The sequence below is a fragment of the Cyrtonyx montezumae genome, unplaced genomic scaffold (assembly GCF_038088225.1).
Source record: "Cyrtonyx montezumae isolate F1298 unplaced genomic scaffold, pur_monq_1.0 scaffold_36, whole genome shotgun sequence".
Taxonomy (NCBI): domain Eukaryota; kingdom Metazoa; phylum Chordata; class Aves; order Galliformes; family Odontophoridae; genus Cyrtonyx; species Cyrtonyx montezumae.
In genome coordinates this window covers 488,388-510,249 of record NW_027072041.1, presented here as the reverse complement: position 1 = coordinate 510,249, position 21,862 = coordinate 488,388, and the positions used below count along the sequence as shown (strand labels likewise).

The window sequence follows — 21,862 nt, the reverse complement described above, 5'->3', positions numbered from 1 at the left end:
CACACCCTCGAAGGGTGACTTTCCTGCCTGTGGACTGACCTGCTGCTACAGTCATCATGTGGTCATTCACAGGTGTTTCTTAAGCAAATTATTTCTCCTTCAGAACTGGTATCAATTTTCACAAGAAGTGGACAGAACTTACCTGAAGAATAGTGACTTTTTAAGATAATGTTACATCACTTTACACTATATTTCAGTTTGACCTGGAGCTTACCTATTGCTTTCCATAGCAGTCTTACACACAAAAGGCTTTATTAAACCTCATCATTTTACTTGCTACTAAGCACTAACATCTCCCATTCAAAAAATTCCCTCATGTACTGCCAAGTCTTACCAAAAAAATCAAACACAAATAGAATACAGATCCATTACTCCAAGTATTCATTTCAGAAAGCATAAGAAAAGTATAAGAAAGTATAAACTTACCCTGGGTTCTAAAACATCTCTTCACTATTGTAACTAGGAATAAAGTTTTTGATTACAGAAAGAAGTGTGTTTGCACACTAAGATATTACAGTGTGGAACATAATTATTACTCTAGCCATCTGATTTCTACCAAATAGTCTTTCAAAGTGCAAGATTAACACCTTAAGAATTATATAAACTTTTGCCACTGATCAGATCTGTGTAACTTTGAAGTTTCATCCTCAACAATAACCTATTACTTCAATCAAAGCCACTATTTAAACAACAGCTTCAAAGATAAACGTCTGGGTATAGTACTTTTCTTCTGGGAACACTGTATATGATATTTTCCGATTTTCATAAACACTAAGTTCAATAATCTTTGACTGTAAATATTTAATGGCCTTTTCATTCTACATTGTCTTAGTTAGATAAGCTAAGCAACTTCCAGAGAAGCACACAGGTCAGCTCCAGTACTATGCAACTGGTTTAAACTAGGCACAAGTACAGAAGGGCTGTTAAGTGCAAAAGATAAAACAATAAGCTGTATTTACACACGCACACACACAAAATGAATGTATTACATCAGTGAATACAAAAAGTGAAGTTTGACTTAATTTGAGTGGAATGTGCTAACAGTACCAGTACTGCTAATGCTGTGGTCTATAAAGCATGCTGTAATTCACACAGAATGGGCAGGAACAACCCGCACCACAGAGCACAGAGCACTCCCCATACAACCACCTGTATACCGTGTCTTACTCCATGTGCTGTCCCACCTCAGAGAGAATTAACAGACACATGCTCTAGAGTGATAAGAATCACAAGCACACCTCACCTGACACACAGCATGAAATCTAAAAGCTTTATATACACTAGTTTATGCAGAGCAGATGTTTCCACTGGACTGCAGTGAATCAAAGCCAATCTCACAATGTTTTTCCCAATTTTCTATTTAGCTGAGTTTCCCAAACTTACTTGCCATGGAACCACACAAATGCAGAAATGAAAGAGATAAGAATACAAAAATAACACACTTCTTCCAGCTGCAGCACCAGCTCAGCAAGTCTGCTGAACACTGCACCTGTCAAAAAGGTGAACTGGTAGCCCTCAAAGTCTAATCTGGGATAGCATACTTATGGCTCACTCATCTAAAACTTTGTCACAGATGCACATGTTTCTCCAGAATACTAATATAAAAGTTGGCATCTAAGAACTGAAAAATCTCTGGCCAAGATTACAAGTTAAAAAAAAATAAATCATGAGATGATTGTGATTTTTATTCTCAAAGGACTGAACTTGACCATGCTCAAAACAGGGCCTTTTCAGTACTGTACACTTATTATATACAATACTCTGACAACAGGTATTTAGTGGCTATACATTTAAGTTCAGTCAAGTCAATAATTCCTAACAAGTTCTCATAATCATTAGCATTATTACATCTGGGGAAAATGTCATGTGAACTAGAGCATGTTTAAACTCTGTGGCAAACTGTGACAGCTTGGCAAAGTAAATCATGGAACAGAAATGCCGGCTGGCAAGGACCTCTGGAGATCACTTGTCTCACTTGCTGAAAGCAGAGCCTCAGATTAGATTACCCAAGGCCCCCAAGGGAAAAGTCTTTAAGAGAGATCCCATCATTTCCCCCAGGCAACCTATTCATAATTAACTGCACTAACTGAACGTTTTTCTTACATCCATAGAATGGCTTGGGTTAGAAGGGACCTTAAAGATCATCCAGTTCCAACACACCTGTTGTGGACAGGGCTGCCACACCTGGATCGGGCAGCCTACTATCTATTTAAGCTCTGAATGCATACACGGATGGGACACCCATAGCTTCTCTGGGTGTTCTGTGCCTCACCATGCTCTCAGTGAAGAATTTCCTTCTAACATATAAGATAATCATAAACCCACTTTTAGTTTAAAATCATTTCCCTTTGTCCTATTACTACCAGACTGTGTAAAACATCAGCTTCCATGTTGTTTCTAAGTTTGTTTAAGTAATGAAAGGTTGCAATAAGATGTCCCCAAAGCCTTCCCCTCTGCAGGTAGGATTCTCCCTGAAGCAGCTCTCACAGCCCCTTTGAACGGTGCACCTTCAGTTTTCTCTGAATCTAGTTTCTAGATAACAGAAGTCAGTGATCTTTCTGGAGCTTCCTCTCCTTATCCTGAACTCATCTCATTTCTTTAGTCTTCCTACGCATGCAAATGTAATCAGTGGTAACTCCTTCATACTATGACTCCAACAAATGCATTTCAATGGCTTTCATGCCTAGACAGAGCTTGAAAAAAGCACTTACAAATGCTGTCATTTATAATAAATGACAAAATACGCAGAAACTAAGCTGACAGTAACATAGAGGATCACTTACTTTGAGATCAAAACCTGTAATGCTCCTTTTAGACATAAAGGTCCATGTTATTAAACAAAGACAAATGCTATACCCACACTAGTTCTCTTACAGTTTAAAAAATAAGCCTATTTCTGTGAAACATACTCTGAATTGAAGGAAAACGATTTAACATGAATGCTTGACCACAGTTCTTTAACTTTCCTCACAGCACAGCGTTCTGGAGGTTATGAAGCAAGGAGCACTTGGTTTAATTGGTCAAATAAGACATCAAATCCTTTACACGTAATGTTTTTTACCAAGTTCAAGTGGACAATCAAATTATTTATCACCCTGTGCCTCAGAAATAACTTACTATCGAACACAAAGAGCTCAGTTTGAAACGAATGTATTCGGAAGCCATGAATCGGTCCACGCTCTGTAGTAACGCATTTAATTTGTTTGGACGCTTACACTCGTTATTGATTTCTGTCACGTTAACGAGCCTTCTGCGCAATGTCGCTGAGCTACAGAAGGCTTAAGCGATTTATTCTTAAACCGGCTTTCAGCGCGGATGAGAAGAACGAGGCACATGCCTGGAAACAGATTACGGAGGATCAACACGTCTTCCCTCACGAAGCCCGGGGCGCTCAGCCCAGCGCGGACCGAACCTGCGCATAGCCCTTCCCCGTTTCGGTCAGCGTGCCGCGGAAGCCTTCCTCCCTCCCGCGCAGGCTCTTCCAGCCCCGCACTTCGCCGGGACCGCCGCCCGGCCCGCGCCCCCGTGTGCCGTGCCGAGCAGTACCTGCTGGTCTCCAGGGACGAGTACCGCTCTGGCAGCACCTGCAGGCAGCGCTGGAAGAAGCGCACATGCCGCTCCTTCAGGAACTCCAGCCGCTCCCCCTCCGCCCAGCTCGGCGCCGCCATCTTGCCGACACGCACTGCCGGCGCGCTGCAGTGCGTCACGCGGCGCGGCCGTGACGTCACGGCGGGGGATGGGCGAGGCGGCAGCAGCGACCGCGCCTTAAAGCGTGCGCCCGCAAGGGGAGGCTGCGGGCGGGGCCTTTGCTACCCGCAGTGCCTTTGCACCACAACACGGGGGGCGGCCGATGCTCGTTCTTTTTAAATCACAGGGGATAGTGGTTGGAAGGGACGTGTAGAGATCGTCTAGTCCAACCCCCCTGTCAAAGCAGGCTCCCTAGAGGTTAAACTCTTCATAACTCTGTGTCCTCAAACCATTTCGCAAGGCTGATCTGCTTATTCCACGAAAAACACCCAACCCAAACCAACCAAAAAACCTCACAGCTCATAGAAATGAGTGGCAATACAAGAAATATCGAGAACACAGGCTGCTAACACCAAATTAAAATTCCTGCTTTTTATTTTTAAGCACAAGAGCAGTCGTATCTGCTGAATTATTATCTTTGCATAAGAATCATAGCTTACTGGTTTACATTTTTTTCCCCTTCATCAACCCATTCAGAAAGGTAAAAGCTGCTTTCAGAGCAAAAAAAAAAGTCTAAGTTGTACAAATGAACAAGTTGACACAGCTCACATTAAAACACAAAAGCATGGCACGTCACCTCAATTATGCCAAACTTTTTTTTTCCCCTTGCTTTCATAGAGTTCGTAGCTGAAATGCATGTAGATCCTGAAATAAAAGAGGAAAAGCTGATTTCCATATACTTACTTTGAATGAAAACAAACAGTACCAAAATATCTTAAGTATGCATCAATTTGTCAGCTTTTGCTTTGACCTTCTTTCCTAGTGCAGGATAAGCTTACTTATTAAGCTTAATAAGATTAGATAGCTGCTTGCTGCAACTTCTTGTTCACTATTACACTGTACTGAAAAATCACAGTAATTCAGTCTGTGAATGAAATTTAGGGTGAATACAGACAGCAATATCAGTTCTCAAGTAATAGGTCCCATCTCAATGTAAACCTAACTATATTACAGCTATAGAAACCTGCCGAATCTTCAAATATTTATTACATACCTGTATGTAACAATTGGGTCTCTTGCACTCCACACAAAAAAAATAAGTAAACTAAGCTGTTTTTCCCAGACTGAAGGAAACAAAATCCTCTGTACATTTATAAGATACAAACTTCAGTACAGTCAGGACTTGAATATGAGGAAAATAATATATTTGTCTAGAATAAAGCTTAGTACTCTAACTTGGGTATCAACAGATGTTGTTATTCCTACCAAAGTAAAAACAGATTTAAGTGAGTAGAACTAGAGTGTTGGGGATTTAAAAAAAGAAAGTATAAAAGTGTTTAGCAGATTGGATTATACAAGGAAATAGGTAACTTTAACACAATTGTATAGAGGAATGGAGAGAAAATTATGCACTTGCTCTTGAAATTTAGTAATTTCTTCTGCAGCAATTCTCCTCCTTCTCAGCCTTCTCTCTCTTCTCCTTCTCAAGCTTTTCAGGTTCTTCCTTCTCTTTCTTCTGCAAGGTATTCCTTTCCACTGTTAACTTCACGTGGCATTGCTGCTGACATTCTTTTAGTTTCTTTTTCTCCTTCTCTTTCCTCTAGTTTCAGTTGTGATGCTTGTGCCATTGCAGATTTTATTGCTTTCTGTTTTTTCCATGCTGAAACTGCTGCCTGTTGTCTTTTTCTTTCTTCTGTTTTTTGTTTCTGACCTTCTTCATACTGAAGCCTTTGAACAATCTTTTCTGATCTCTCTTTCTTCTTCAAATTTTCTTCTTTATCTCGCTGCCGCTTTTCCTTCCATTTCCTAATTGACTGCAACAGATCAGCAAGAAATAAAAATCTTACACATTCTTGTTGATTGGGTCGGATAAAAATATATGCTACTAGAATACAAAATTAAGATAGGCATAAAATACCTATCTAAGGTAAGACTTAAGACAAAAGAGCACCTATGTCTGCTTTCTTACATCAGTTTATTTATTTTTCCAATTTTATGCACCACAGAGACAGGATTAAGACTTGCCAGCTAAAGTAATCACACAGAGTTATGATATTCATGTCATCTTGGAATAATTACGACTGCTGCTGTGTTGTTTTCAAGGCATATGTATTTTATGTTTTCATTTTTTTCTTCAGAATAACAAGTCTACTTTCCACTTTTTAATTTATTTATGTCTGTACATTTTTTATTTTTCAAATGGATAGTTTTTGAAGGAATCATAATTATCTAGATCAGAATTAGATGGGTATATTTCTTACAGACAGACATTCTAAGGGACATGCAACAAGAACTGCAGTTTCAAATGGAATTGCTTCTGCTCTGAGATTGGCATCTAATTTGCTGGACAATTTCCATTTGAGTATTTATGATATACTCTTGCTATACTCAGGGTATATTAGTATGCTCTCAGGTCTATATTTAATGATCATTTTTTAAGACAAAGATTTTTGCTAAGTTAAGGATGCTTAAGTAAATCCTCCTAGACAAGAAAATACAAAAACAACAAATGCATGTGTTTTAAAAATAAATTTTGTTTTGTTTTCTTACAGCTACAAAGCCCGGAATAGTCATTTTACCTCTTTTTTTCTGTCTTGTAAAGTAAGAAATTCTCGATACCATGCATCATGTTGTTCAACGTCTTCTTTTGTTCTTCCACAGAGATATTCAAGGGCTTCATCAATGTAGGACAGTCTTCCTTTGTGTTTTGTCCATACTTTAAGAAAATTCTGATGATCATAATCGTCCCAACCTCCTTGCCTCCCTCCTGTTTGCTGAAGAAATCTTTCGAATTCTATAACTTCTTCAGGTAAATGATTTTCCAGTGTTTTATCAACTGAGATTCTAGCTGATGGTAATTTCAATTGAATTGTTGAGCTGTCTGTTGCCCACAGTTCCACTTTTTTCTCAAAGACACTGAGCTCATTAACCACAGTTCTTTCATCCTTCAAAAGCTGTTCATACCTAAGAAGAGAAAAAAACTCTCCAGTATAAGAATCCAGCATTGACTGTTCACTGAAAATGAACTTTGGAATTGTTCAATGCCTCAGAGAAAATTACTCTCAAAAGATTAAGATCTGACATGGTAACACAGATGATGGCGTAGCTGTAATGATTTCATAATAAAGCACAATACAGTTTAAATTAAGCTACCTACCCTTTTAGTGGAAGGATACACATATGGCAGGCAAACAATCCACTCAGTTCTCTCCTGACACTATCAGAGAGAAAGGAGAAAAATCTCTCTCTCTCTCAAAAAAAAATAAAACCAACACCAAAAACAAACCCAAAAACAATTTATTCCATTCTGCAGCCTTTCTCTGAACAGCTTTCTCATAAGCAAATGATTGGTATGTTGAACCAGGCAACAGCTACATTAACAGCCTCTCTAAATGGCTGTTTATTAAGATTAAAATCTTAACTGTTTGAGTTATAGTTGACATACCACAGAAATCGCTAGCAAAAGAGAAAAATCAAAAGAATAGTTTACTTGATTGATGCAAAGTTTTCATTGTTATGAAAGCATTCTGCAACAGAAGCAGATGTAAACTTACATTTGTCTCTGTTCATCTTTAAAAGTGTTGAGTGCGTTTTCAATTTCTGCCAACATTTCCTTGAGCTTGTCAATAACTAAAAAGGAAAATAAGAATGTATCACCTAAGAAGTTTAAAACATTTACTAATAACTCAGTACTACCCTGAATTGTAGAGAATATAGAGGATTCTGAAATGCTTTTATTTCAGAGTACAAATAAGGCTACACTTTCATCTCAGTCTTACAAGACTTATTTATTCAAAAAGGCATGATTTCACAGAGACTTGGCCAACTAAATTTAAATTCTGGTATAAATATTTACTTCCATTGAACAAGATTCTTATTCTAGGTAAACTTCAACCAATTCGTAGAATGAGATGGCCTTATCCTAAGGTACAGAGTTTCACTTCTGTCTTTTATAACAACGTAGTTAGTGACTCAGGCCATACATTATAATCTTTATTTTACACCAGACTCTATCAACTATATTTAACCTACAGCTCACTAATTCACTCAAAGATGGGCTTACAAAGCCACTTCAGAAGGTAAGACTTTATATTCTGTACTGTCAGCATGCTGTAATCCTCATCTGGAGAAAGAGGGTAAGCCAGCTGAGAAGATATATTTTGCAATGGTAGAAAGATGTTTTAGAATCTGTGCATTTTAAACCTGCAGAACAACCCTACAGACACAATGAGCACAGTCTGACTTAAGTTGGATCTAATAATAATTGATTATATCATCTATAACTTTTAATTCTGCTTACATGTATTGATCTAATATCTCTGCTAATGACTTAAGGAAGAATATATATATATACATATATATATATATATATATATTTTAAATACTCTGTGACCCCTATCAGATGATAAACCGCACTAGAAAATTAACTTTACTGTAGATAAAATGAGCTTTACATAGAAAATACCTGACTTCAACATCTGAAAAAACAACCCATGTTACTTCTAAGATAAAATGTATTTCTCAGTTCCTGATGAGAACTGTGAGATGTTTTACCATTTCTGACACTCCTGCTTTCTTATAACCTCCTTTTCTCTGATTACTGGAAGAGACCACAGATGGAGTATCCCAACACTTATGTAAGAGAAAAACAAGCACAACTATCCAAGGGAACCTGCTGATAAAGGAAAACATTTACAAACCTGTCTGCATGACTTACATTCAGATGTAGGTTTCACATCTTCTAGTTGTAGCTGAAGTCTCTTCACATTATTACGTATTTTTGTTAGCTGCTGCAGGATTTTCATTTCTGGTAAACAAAATAAAGTGCTGGTAGTTCTAACAGTTTCTTACTGTGATAAATTCAATGCAAGATTAAGAGCAATGAAGTGTCCAAAATAAACTGGAGATTTTTTTTAAGTAGAAGTTTTGTATAAGCATATGAAACTACTGTTTATACCAACCATTCTAACATAACTGTAACCACATGTGAGAGTGCATACACTACACATCTCATATAGAAGCTACTAATTTTAAAATCTGATGCTATTTCTAAAGGTGTCAACAATATAGTCACATGTAGATTAATGAAGTTTTCTCAAATGTTTTATCATGTAACTGGAGTTTGGAGAACAATATTGACATTAAAGAAAGCAACTCCCCTGGAGCTGAGTTGGACTCTCTCCTAGGCCTTAAAACAAACTTGGAGTCATAAATCAAACTTGCAGTAGTAAATTACCATTTGATTTCTAACTAGATCTATGTATTTGCTATAGTAGAAGTAGAATTAGCATCTGCAGGAACTCCAAGGATGCACATGGTTCATTGCTTTGTTACCATTTGGCTCTTCATGAGTTTACAAAGACAGTATTAATTAGCATGAAGTTCTGGGTAATTCTAAGGTATTAAGGAGTCTTCTACCTGAAAAGAATTTGTTTAAGGAAGAAATAAATGTCCAAGACCTAAATATAATGAAACATAGCTAATTTGTGATCCTACTAATTCACAGTAAAACTACAGAACATGTAACGACACATAGGTTATCCTGAAAGACCTTAACACAGTAGCACAGTAAATGAGAAGCCTGAGAGGTCTAGTACACACCATAAGAACCTACCCTAAACTTTCACATCTCACATCTAGTACTTACAATTTTTCATCTTTTTATCTCACAACAGCATATAAGCCCAGACTTACAAACTTCTCTTACCTGGAGAATTTTCAGATCTTTTTAGTTAAGTCATTCCTTAGAAACATTTACATTTCTTAAGAATCATAAGATGTAATAAAAATACAAGACCTGTCAGTTAGGACATCCGTATTAAAATAGAAACAGATTTGTGAAGAAAGTCTATTTCCAGTTGTCTCCTTGAATTCTTCCCTTTATTCAACCTAGGATGTTTTGATCTTCTGTACCAGAAAGCGTAGCATGATTTGATTACTTTTAAAATAATTTAGGTACTTTATCCAGGTTATCACTTTTTGTCTTATACTGTTTAATTAGTATTGCAGTGGAACAGATGAAATAGGACACACTATGTTCGTCATCTCAAAGCACCATTTGCACGACAAATATTTATTAACCAAAAAAGAGAAAAATACAGCCACAGAACTGAAGTGTTCAAAAGCTGTTTGTAGGCAGTAATCAGTGTAGGAGGACATTCTTTTATGCTATACCTGTATTTACTATAACTTAACAAGAGTATAATAGATTTTGGAGAAATATATAATCATAGAAATGACTGAGATAAGAAATCCAATGTAAACATACAAAATTGCTTCTAAGTTTCTGAAACAGTAAGATCTCACCTAAATTTTTGTGATTGGTACCTACTACATTCAAGACTAAAAGAAAACAATAGTATGGAAGGCTCAAGCTGTCTGTGCTTCTGAATTTTTCAAGTGAACCAAGAAATTCCTCTTCACAAGCATCAGTAAAATACGACACTTTTATAAAAATCTACTTCTTGACCACATTAACCTCTCTAATACTGCTAATTAACAAATTAAGCAAACAACTGTAAAAATCAGCAAGCAAACAGAAGGAAAAAAAACAACACAAAAGCACCCCCATTCCCCCCCACTTCCCCCCCCCCCAAAAAAAAAGACTCTTACTTTCAGTTTTCCTGTTGAGAGTCACCTGATGTTCCAGTTCTTCTAGAATGCTGTATTCTGCTCTGGAATCATTCTTCCTATTGTAAAGATGTAAATTTTTGTCCTTTTCTATATTTGCAAGCCTGAAAAAAACCATATACATTGCTACACTAAGCAAGCAACACTTTGCAAAGCAGCAGTATTTTCCAACATTAGTATTCAGCTCATATTGTGTCAGTAGGAGCATCTTAGATTTTATACACTTTACCGGTTTGCTCCAACAACTGTTTTCTAGGAAAACACTCCAAGAGTTACAGCCCGTGCAATGAAGTACCCCAGGAACATGAACAAGACAAGCAAGTTACAGAGGAAATGATCTCAGGGACAAGTAGTACTTCACTCACTTCAGCAGCCTCAAGATTTATCTGTGATGAATACTTACTAGGGAGTCTTAGGAGAAGAAAGCACTGACGGGACACAGGCTGTATTACTGCAGTTGCACGCATAGATGGAGCCCCAGCAAAGATAAAGCAAGTGCTTTCCCTCAGGGTTATTTATACTTGCAGTAGTACTACTGCAACTGAATATTCAAATTCAAGTTTATTAGCATTGGAATAACTCAAAATATTAAAGCTGCTACCTTACTGACTACAGTTTATGTCACTTACAGACTCTTTTGTACATTTGTTTCCTTACTAGGGTCTGAAGCTTTAGAATACAACTCATACATTCTGCTTTTTTCTACTACAAGGCAGGCCATTGAAATTTGACCTAGAGAACCACAGGTGCAAAAGCACTGCAGAAACTGAAGTCTGTAGCATATCTGTGCAATTTGGTACCACCATTAAGAGATCAGAGCAGTACAACACTGATGCCATGCTGCAAAGAGATACAGTAGGACTCCCAATGTCTAGCAGAACTACTGCCAACCCAACAAACCCCGTCTCTTGGAATTAGGTTGGTTCTACAGTTGGCTATTGCTGCTGTATAGTCCAATCATCTACACAGTGCAGTGCTACTTTTGACAGTTTAAAGGCTTTGCTGTTCACTGGAGTTCACAGACCAGACCTTTGTGACAGAATCTCATACACTGCACAAGAAGCCTTAAGAGCACAACTACAGAAGGATAATGTGCCACATTTAATGGCATTCAAATCACCTTGTTAAAAGCTGCCTGAGAATCCCTACATTACTCAGCAGTCAACTACTAAGCCACTATCCAGGATCCCGAATAACTAAGAGGATCTGATCCAGTTAGATGGGAAAATGCTGCCATTAAACTTCACACATCATTCAAGATTTCTAACTTCTGTCACCTGGAGTCAGCTAAGTCAGTTCTTGCTCATAAAACTCATCTGTTCAAGAAGGATACTATCTTTCAGCCACCAGAAGGGTTATTACAGCCCTTAATGTTAAAAAACATTTAGATCACTTCTGTGCTTGAGCTCTCTTGAGCTTCCATTTTTCCAAAGCATCAATCAGGAAGCTCTTTTAACACTACCACAGTTTCTGCTTTTTTTTTTTTTTTGGGATATGTTTTATAGGCTTTAATTTCACAGGAAGGAAAGCACAGTGAAGTAGGAAAACTAAGAACTCAGTGATGCTGTATGAACAGCACACCTGAGCAGGAAAACAGAGAACTAAGTAATGCCACTGGCACTTTCATTTTTGTGCATCATCCGGAGCACCAGCAAACTAAAGGTAACAACTGAACAAAGTCCAGGTGGCAATTAGAACAAGGGGGCACTTCAGAACTCATAAGCTTATCCTAACTTACAATAACATTGACGATAACCTACCTGGAATTCTGCAAATTAAATATTAGCCAATATTATTCATGTAAATACCATGAATTATTTACATTATAGAATCACAGAATTATACACACTGGAAGGAACCTTCAGCAGCCCTCCAAAAGCAGGATCCCTACAGTAGATTGCACAGGAAAGTGTACAGGTCTCAAATACCTCCAGAAGGAGGTTCCATAAGCTCTCTGAGCAGCCTGTCCCAGTGCTCCATTACTGATTAAGTTCCTCCGTGTGTTTGTACAGAACTTCCCATGTTCCATTTGCTGCCTGCCACCCTTTGGTCTGTTGCTGCACACCACAGAGAAGAGTCCACCCCCATTCACTTGACACTCACAGGTTAAGATATTTGTAAAGAGCTGTGAGATCCCTTTTCAGCCTTCTCCAGACTGAAGAGCCCCAGGCCTCTCAGGCTTTCCTCATAAAAGATATAACCTTCGGAACAGCACGAAAATATACTTAAGATTTTTTTTTCTTTTTGCTTACTGAATTCTTAAGTTTTCTGCTATTCTTATAAATTCTGTTTTCTTAGGTCGTTCAGCTTGCATCTTGCAGTTCTGAAATGGTCGAGCAGCACCTGCAGCACTGAAAAAACTCTCATTCTGTAAAACAAAACAAAGCGTTAAACACTATTTTATTTTCAAATATCCACTGGTTGCTTTCAAGTAGACAACACCATAATGCCCAGACAGTGAACAACAACGCGACTTCAGTTTTACACCGCCGTACTTAGTCACGTAAAATTGAAACGATAGGACGGCAAACTGATGCATGTATATAAAAACACGCCCTTCAACAGAGAAACGGAGCGAACAGCAGCTGGCTTTAGCTGACCGCGCTAACTTGCCCCAGCAGCCTTGCCTTCACGGCTGCCTCGTCCCATCGCGGCCCTCATCCCCCGCGCAAAGCTCCGCACAAAAGAGTCGCAGCGCTCGGAGCTCGCGGATCCGCAACTCTCCCTCAACGCCGTTGACCCGGGCGGGGCGGGCTCTGAGGACGGCCCTTTACCTGCCGCTGCCCGGCAACCGCCACGGAAACCGTCGCCAGCGCAGCCATGTTGACCGCGGGCAGCCTCTGCCGCCCCGCCCCGCGCCGGGCGTGGCCGCTCAGCGGGGTGAGCTTTTAACGTGCTTGCTGGCGTTGTAGGGGATGGCATAGACTGGATGGCTGTGGTGGTCTGTGCAAAGGAGCTTCACCAGCGTGGCACGGGCGAGAAGTGACTGCCCTGAGCCTGCAGCCATCTGCGCTGGGAAAGCCGGAATCTGGAGAGCCCGTGGCCTTCACAGTCTTGCAGGCACGTGCTGGGGATGACGAGTCTGTTTAACTCCCCTGAGCCTGAAGAGACTGAAGGACTGAATCCACGGCCTGCGTGTTGCAAGCAGGTGCTGCACCAGACTGGCGTGCTTAATGTCCAAGGGGCAGGATTGGTTGCAGCACGGGTTATCTGAGGCTGTGTGTATAAAGATCCACAGAATGTTCAGCAGCAGCAAGTGGTCCTTGCTCTTTGCTGCCACCGTATCCCATTGTTCTCTTAGAGGTCGTTTTTCACAGTTTGCAGTTTGACTACAGCAGACTCACAGTTTCAGATACATGATTAAACACACACTGTTTCCTATATTCTAAACTTGAGGAGTGTGCTTGCTACTGGCTAGAGTATTATGTCAAGTTTTGGAGGTTTTTTGCTTATTACTTTCTTCAGGGAGAGCAGAGTATATCCTCATGACCCTGGCAAGCAATAGAGAATTTTACGTTATTCACTGCACTTTTGAGCTATCAGGATCTTGTTTTTCACTCACATATACTCATGAAACTTTCAAGGAGTTGCCAGTTAAAATTACAGCAGAATGATGTGTTCATGCAAGCTAAAGACACAATGTGATCATGTGTTTTCCCAGCCACAGGAGACAAAAGCATTCATGGATACTTAGCAAATGATGTAAACCAAAGGCATTTTATTACCTAATTGATATATTTAAAAGTACTTTCATATATAACAAGTAAACTGAGATTAACAAAATGAAATGGCTTGTAAAAATGTTCTTTCAACAGCAGTGTTTCAAAACCTTCTTTGTCTTACCCTTTACTCTCACCTTTAACAGAAAGAAGTGTATCTTCTAGAGCCTGTTTGTATTTCCACTCCTTTGATGACTATCAACCTGTTCAAAGTTTCTATTTTTATGATGTTGCAGATAGAAACAACTACACTATACACTTCACTTGTAAGAGAGAAGCAGGAACATGTGTATTGTTATAATACAGATATAATGCAATGATTTAACAGCAAGTTAACAATATTAGATATGGCTAGGTACACTATATTACTTACTGCATAGAAAGTAGGGTTAACTCAGCACATATAGGGGTTCTGCTTTCAGTGGAGACAGTGTAGAAAGCACATACATGTTTCCATCATTACTGAGTAATAGATGCTTGCCCAGCGCTGGGCCAGGCACCTCAGTGGAGAAGAGCTGCTGCCAGGATGGCACAGCAGCAGGGGATGGGACAGAGCCAGGACAGCTGGCCTGAATTAGGCACGAGGTTATTCCGTACCATGTGACATCATATGGAAGGCCATATATCTGTGGGGAGTTGGCTAGGGGCATGCTGCTGCTCAAGGATATACTGGATGTCAGTCAGCAAGTGGTGCGTAATTGTGTTGTAGATATAGATTATACGTATGCATAGTTCCCATTTCATTCATGTTTCAATTTTCAGTCTTATTAAGTAGCTTTTATCTCAACCAATGAGTTCTATTTTAGAACTAGAGTTAGTTTAGAGTTAGTTTAGAGTTAGTCTGGAGAAGAGGAGGCTCAGAGGAGACCTTATAGCACTCTACCACTTCCTGAAGGGGGGTTGTGGTGAGGAGGGGGTAGGCCTCTTCTCCCTGATAAGTAATGACAGGACGAGAGGGAATGGCCACAAGTTGCGCCAGGGAAGATTTAGATTAGACCTCAGGAAGCATTTCTTTTCTGAAAGAGTGGTCAGGCACTGGAATGGCCTGCCTAGGGAGGTGGTTGAGGCACCATCCCTAGCGCTGTTCAAGAAGCGTTTAGATGAGGTGCTTAAGGACTTAATTTAGTAGTTGGGTAGAGATAGTGATAGGAGGATGGTTGGACTAGATGATCTTATAGGTCCTTTCCAACCTTATGAACTTATGAACTTATTATTTTATTTCCAGTTCTCTCTCTTGTCCATCTGCGAGTGTGTGAGTGAGTGAACAGCTGTATGGTGTTGAGTTGCCTGCTGGATTAAACTGTGACAGTCCTTTCAGGACCCAGTGTGGGACTGAAAGGGTTGACATAACAGCACATTTGTCCAGTTTGTGTGTGGCTGCTCCCATCTCACCCAGGGCTATGAGTGCAGTGGAAAGGCACTATACAGCCAGAGCCCTGAGACTGCAATGCAGTCAGAGGAGATGCAGCTAGGGTGGTGTCTGCAACTTTCTCAGACTCGAAAACCAAGGGCCCGCTTCCCATCACCTTCATGCTGAAGCAAGATAGAAGCAAAAACAAGTCAGAAACAGGCTGGAGAGTTGGGCAGAGATGAAACCAGTGAGGTTGAACAAGGGCAAGTGGGCTCCTCAGTTCAAGAAAGACAGGAAACTATTGGAGAGTTGAGTGGAGGGCTAAGAAGATGATTGGGTCTTGGAGCATCTCCCTCATGAGAAAAGGCCTTCTGAGACCTGGGACTGTTCAGCCTGGAGAAGAGGAGGCTGAGGTGATCATAAAAATGCTCACAAATGTTAGAAGATCGGAAGTCAAATGGATGGGGCTAGGTTCTTTTCAGTGGTGCCCAGCAACAGGACAAGGAATAATGGACACAAAGTGGAACACATTAAAGTTCCTTACAAACATGAGAAAGAACTCAACTGCCAGTTGAGTTGGCCTTGCTTAGTCAAACCTTTTACATACTGTGGAAGGAGACAGAATCCCTACTGTACATATGAAAAATGTGCTGGGTAAGGCATCCTGTGTTACTACTTCCTTGGGCAAAGGCAAAACTATCAGTGAGATTGCTTTTGCATTTGGTGAATAATGCAGGAGAATGGTGAAGTCTGGTGTGTACCTTAAGGAGTTCTGATTTTGGGTGAGTAGAGCCAATAATTTGAATTATATAATACTGCATGTAATCACTTACTATGGTTGCTATTTGCCTTATCAACACTATTGTGGTAAGAATCACATATATTAGTGAATTCTGACTTTTTTCTTCAAATCAAAACTGGCTCCAGCATGCAACGTGTTATCTCTCCTGCCTTGATGGGCTGTTGTGATAGATGGAGTGCAAGCCACAGGGTAAATGAATTCCATGGCCAATTTACAGGATTGGCCCACAGACTATGGAGATGATTTCTGTGTAATTTATCAGGATGTCTGGGGAAGTGTGGGACTGAGCATGATATAAATGGTATGGAAAAAGTGTTGGATATTGTTGTGGTTTCAGTTGAGTCATTGTTAATAGCACACCAGTGTTTGGTTGCTGCTGAATGATGGGGCCTGCTCTGGGCTAGGCTCTTCAGTGGGGAAGAGTTGCTGTTTTTATGGCACTGAAGCAGGATGTGAGACAGAGTCAGGCAAAGAGAGAGTCGATTTGGCTAAGGTTAATTCCATACCACATGATATCATGCTGAAGGCCATAAAGCTGTATGAAGTTGTCTGGGGACTGGATGCTCCTCATGGTCTAGCAAGGCATTGGTTGATGGGTGGTGAGACATTGTGTTGCTAGTGGGGTGTGAGTTGGCAAACAGTTGCAGCTGAGTGTTGGTCAACAGATTGTACATAATTGCATTGTGAATATGCATATATATACTTAAAATCTGTTTCTATTTTCCTTTTTTTTCCTTTCCTTTCCATTTTTTTTTTGTTTTAATCTTAACTCATGAGTTTCATTTTGTTTCCAGTTCTCCTCCTCATCCCATTGGAAGGGTGACTGAACAAATGGCTCTCTGGTGTTTTGGTGACTACCAGCTTAAACCACAATAGCAGGAGCCCCTCACATTGAGTCAAGAGGTTCAGAGAGGACCTTAAACTCCTCGAACAACAGAGGTAAGGAATCTAGATGTGGCTGGATCCACTCTTAGTTCCAAACTTGGTCAGTGATTTATGTCTAAGGGATCCTATGTGCACAAGCAATCTAAGATGTAATCTTAGTGAAGCTAAGAAAGCTTCCTATCAATCTAAGGTATGATCTCTGTGAAACTATTGAGGCTCAAAACAGTTAGTCACTTAACAAGGATCTGTGTCAGCAACTTGTCTTGATGCCAAGACAAAAGGGATCTCCGTGCAATCAAAACCTCAAGAGGCATCCCTTCTCAAGGGGAGATCCTGCTGTGCAGCCTGCTCTCTTCAGAAGAGCTTAAGGGCCTTTTGCACTGCTCAATATTTACAGAATAAGATGATTGATTGACTCATACTTTTTTTATGCAGATACCCAACTGGCATTCAGTGGTTGAACCAGATGTATATTATCAGTTGTTTCAGTCTCCCAGTTAGTCATTAACTATTGTAGTGAGAGCTTTACCAGTACTCTTGCTGAAGCTGTACATACTCAGCACTTGCAAAGAACTTCTGGCTGGCCTACATGCATCGGAGAGGTCAGCTCTGGGCATGGCAGTGGTTGGGTTTGAGGAATCAAAAGCAAGCTGTGCTCTGTCTCTGTTTCTTCCAAAGTGTGGCTGTGCCCAGCTCAACTAGTTGGTGAGATCCTGTGGAGAGGTCATAAGAAGAATTAGGAACTAATTCAGACAGGGAGGTGATTAATGCAAAAATCTAGTAAAAATGAATAGATAATAAATCTGGATAATCCTCCTAGTAAATAAATAGAGGTTAAACAAATACTGAAAACAATATTTTCTGTTAACAAATGATGCACTATGTTCAGCCTATGAAGATTCTCATGAAATTACAATCTGCTGTGGTTAATCTGTACAGTGTAGAGTTTCTGACACCGGTGCAACTGCTGTAGAGGTTGAAACACAAGTATGAAGAGGTCTGCCAGTATTCTATTGTGGTTAGCTCCTTTCTCTGTGTGCACAGTGTTGTAGCACTTTGCATCTCAAAATAGGCCACATGCTGTAATTTTTTCACACAGTCTCTCTGAAAACAGAGATTGAAACTCTGATTCAAAACCATGTAAGAGTTTAAGAATTTAGACATATAATAACATGTTTATTGAAATGTTTGCAATGCTCTGACAGCTGACAGTGGCAATGACAGTCCTCACTCCTGTGTACAGAAAAGTCTGCAGGGGGAACCTGTGTTCTGCCTCTACTGTAAGCACAAGGCATCTGAACTGAGATTAGTATTTCAGATAATTGTCTTCACCACATATTTCCCCCCGAGCTTGGACAGGCATGCTTGCTCTGAGAAGAAAAGGTGCTAACAGCATTTGCTGTCTTGACAGGAGAGGGTTGAAAAAATAACCACTTAAAAAAGACAGAGGTATTCTGGCCTGGATTTAATCTGAGAAAGGCTTCAATCTGCTCTGCCAGTCCCCATTCACCTTCAGTTATCGCTGTCTATGGTGACGACTGTGATATCTCTGACTACAAGAGCTCTTCTATATCATGAGATCTGAGAGCATCTGACGGGACTTTTGACTTTGCTCGCTGCAGCTTCTAGAGCAGCCATTAGGTGTGATGCTGCAGGACATGGATGTACACTGAAAAAAATAAAGCCAATAAGATTTATAGAAGCTGTCTACATATAGAACCAAAAATAAGTAAGTAAGTAATTAAGTAAGTAGTCCTAACAACTGAAAATAAACCACCCTGTTATCTTGGAAGATGCAATGCTAGCAATCAGAGTGTTGGCCACAGCCACACTGCTTTATAGAAGAGGCTTCATCTCTCTCACAGGATTCATTTGACAATGTCTTCCATTTTACTGAAATCCTTCAAGCCAAGTGTAGAAAAAAAATTATATTTTCATCCATGAGATCCTTAAGGGGATAGTCTGCCTTACCAGGAGACATCCACATCCTCGCACTGGAGATTAATTCCCAGAAAATAAGACATTCCAGAATAGGTGTTTATTTCTAGGTGAACTCAAGAATACTTTGTAAAGCACTTAGCCAAAAATACTTTTCTAGTGAAGCAAACTGTATGTAATTGAAAAAAGGAGTACATTAGTGATCAGAAGAAACTGAAGTCTTTACAGTACAAATATCTACATGTCAGAGAATTCATGAAATTTTCTAGGTATCCTAAGGTATGAAAGCACACACTTCCTGTTTACAGTGTGAGCTTCCCTTGTATTTTGACTTCTAAAAACAGTATTTCCATTTGAGCCTAATCTGATAGTGTGGCTTCATACTCATATATATCTGAAATAACCCAAGAATAAAATCATAGCAGAATATGAAAAAAGTGTTAATGTTTAAAAAAAGAGGGAAAAAGTGTTTTGTTGCAGATACACTGAACTTACATATCTGTGTATGCTTATTCTGGGATACTGTAGTAATAATGCCTGAGAGGGGACAGATAGGATGGTGAGGACATCTGGCAGCTGTACCAGGAGTGGGTGCACAGCAGTGCAACATCAGCAGGGATGATACTTTCAAGTTTCATCTCTTAGGTCTTGTCCACCAGATGTCATCTGGGAAGCACCTGGTACCTACTAAAAGCCTAACCTTTATGTTTGTTACTTTCTAGAAACCAACAGCAAGCTTTTAGTGACTATAGATAATATACAGAGGCCTGTGGCTGTCTGTACCCCTCTTTACAGTTTGATCTGACCTGGTCTTATACTGGTGCTGTCTACTTCCCTTCATTCAGCAAGCACAGAGCATTGCTGCTCACTGTGAGGCCTGTCCTGGGCTAACAGTGAGGCAGCTCAAGTATAAAGGGACCTCTGCTCTGTGGCTGCAGCTCAGTGTTACCATCTTCCATTACCTTCTGTCAGAAGTGGAGGAGGTGTACTATAGACATTGGCTGTATAGGAGTTCTCTTTTTTGATCCCCAGAGAGGTGCCTGTTCTGCTCATTCTAAGTCATGTTTACAGTAAGAAAAATAAATAAGAAAAAAAAAACAAAGAAAGAGGCCTAGAGTTATTAGCATAGTTTAGTAAATATTTCTAAGGGAATGTGGATGATAGAGCTAAAAAGTAAACCTGTTTCCACATCATCCCCAGTAATATCTGCTCATCCAAGCTAACATTTCCTTTCCTTTCTGTGAAATGTAGACATCATCTTTGAAAAAAATAAGACTTTTATTTGAACTCAAGTTGCAGTCTAGATTTTAAAGTGAAAGTGAAATATTAAAAAGGTTTTGAAAAACTGTACAAATGCAACAAGTGTTTGACAACTGTATGTTTCTGAAATGAACAGGAGCACTGATCTCTTAATAATTTGTTTTATTCCTTTTTTTTTTTCCCCTCCAATTCTTTCCTTATCCCCTTCTTCCCGTTCTCTGGAATTTCCTCATGTACTTTCAAATCATCTCTTGGTTCCTGGCTCTTCTGTAATACTTTCATTGTTCATCTTCCTAACGTGTTATAAAAAGAAGAAGAAAATATTTCCCATAACTCTATGTAAAATAAAATAAACAAAAAGTGATAGCAGGTATGCCAGTAAAATATGAACTCTTTATCTGTTTCTTTTGCCTCTCTGTTTTCTTAAAATCATTCTGAATATGAGGAAGGTGATAGATAGCTGAAAGTTCAACTACATCTTCCATCTTAGAACTGGCAAGATGCGGATAGAAATGTGCTCTGCCAAACGACAGGCAACTTTAAGCTTGGCCAGACCTCAACATAGCAGTAGATAGGGTACTCTCCCTGGTAAACATTTTTGTATTCAATCAACAACCTTGGCAGCTGCTTGCATTTGAAACTGGCAAAAATGCATAGGTCACACTACTGATAGCATTAGTCATTCTGAGGCTTCAAGACTACTCAGCTGCTGTCTGCCAATTCTTTCCCACTGTGGGCTTTTAATTTACCAGCATCTGTGTTACTTTTCTGTAACTGATTACTATTGCAGTCAAGTGCCTTGTATTTTCTTATGCTCTCCCTTTCATTGGCCTTTTTTCTAGCTGCTTCCCACATTGGTCTGTCAGGAACTTTTATTCCTTCAGCCCTGCTAAAGGCCAGTCATCTACTAACTCACCATAATGTTACTGTGGTCTCACAGGTTATTCCAAATTTCTGCAACACTGAGTTAAATCTCACAGAACTACTCTTATAATCTATTTTCTATATGCAGTAGGTAGAAAGTAGAAAAGATTTGAAAGGAGCCAAAGAGTGAAACTGAATCCAAGGAACATTATTAGTAGTCTACTGTTGGAAACCTTTGTTCTGAGGCAAATATATATATTTGTGTTTACGTGTCTTTTGTTTCTTTGTTTGCTTTCTTGGATACTAAAGTCTCGTCCCTTTCAAAGTAGGAAATGAAGATCACTTTTGATCAGTCCCTGCATGCTGGCAGAACAGCAAAATATTACGCTGCTATTTTTAGTGAAAATGAATGGGCAATCAAGATGTATGAAATGTAGTCTTTTATGTGTAAGTAAAGAATGTTTTGAGATGTCGAATGCAATACTAGATACGCAAGGCACTGGAGGAGGCTATAGTGGGTTGGCTCATGGTAGAGGCATAGCAGAACAGCAGTTCTGAGGCTGCAACAGGGATTCAGAGGATGCCTACCTCCAGCACAGCCACTGATATGCTAGGAACTGTAAGGCAAGACACAAAGGCATCAACTTTCCCTGCCCTGGGAACAGACATTCCTGTGCATGAAACTAAATAAGTAGACACATCTGAATTTGTGCTTGAGCTGCTGTT

The 21,862-nt window shown here is 39.7% G+C and overlaps 2 protein-coding genes and 1 long non-coding RNA gene across 3 annotated transcripts in view; all 3 read right to left on the bottom strand.

Moving 5' to 3' along the window:
- Positions 1-3,675, bottom strand: part of PGGT1B (protein geranylgeranyltransferase type I subunit beta) — a 44,472-nt gene extending 40,797 nt beyond the window's left edge. Inside the window, 1 exon segment of the mRNA XM_065745648.1 lies at positions 3,547-3,675. Within this exon segment, the coding sequence (XP_065601720.1) occupies positions 3,547-3,668 (122 nt within the window). The 5' untranslated portion in view covers positions 3,669-3,675.
- Positions 3,676-4,104: 429 nt separating this feature from the next.
- Positions 4,105-4,968, bottom strand: LOC136054386 (uncharacterized). Its single transcript, XR_010622733.1, has 2 exons — positions 4,742-4,968; positions 4,105-4,392 (listed from the first exon to the last, which is right to left on the bottom strand). It is a non-coding gene; the product is annotated as an uncharacterized LOC136054386 (long non-coding RNA).
- Positions 4,969-5,206: 238 nt separating this feature from the next.
- Positions 5,207-13,153, bottom strand: CCDC112 (coiled-coil domain containing 112). Its single transcript, XM_065745649.1, is given in 8 exon segments — positions 5,207-5,323; positions 5,325-5,501; positions 6,267-6,651; positions 7,242-7,317; positions 8,405-8,494; positions 10,300-10,421; positions 12,570-12,685; positions 13,092-13,153. Coding segments are annotated over 8 exon segments (1,044 nt in total). The 5' UTR covers positions 13,140-13,153; the 3' UTR covers positions 5,207-5,293.
- Positions 13,154-21,862: the final 8,709 nt, after the last annotated feature.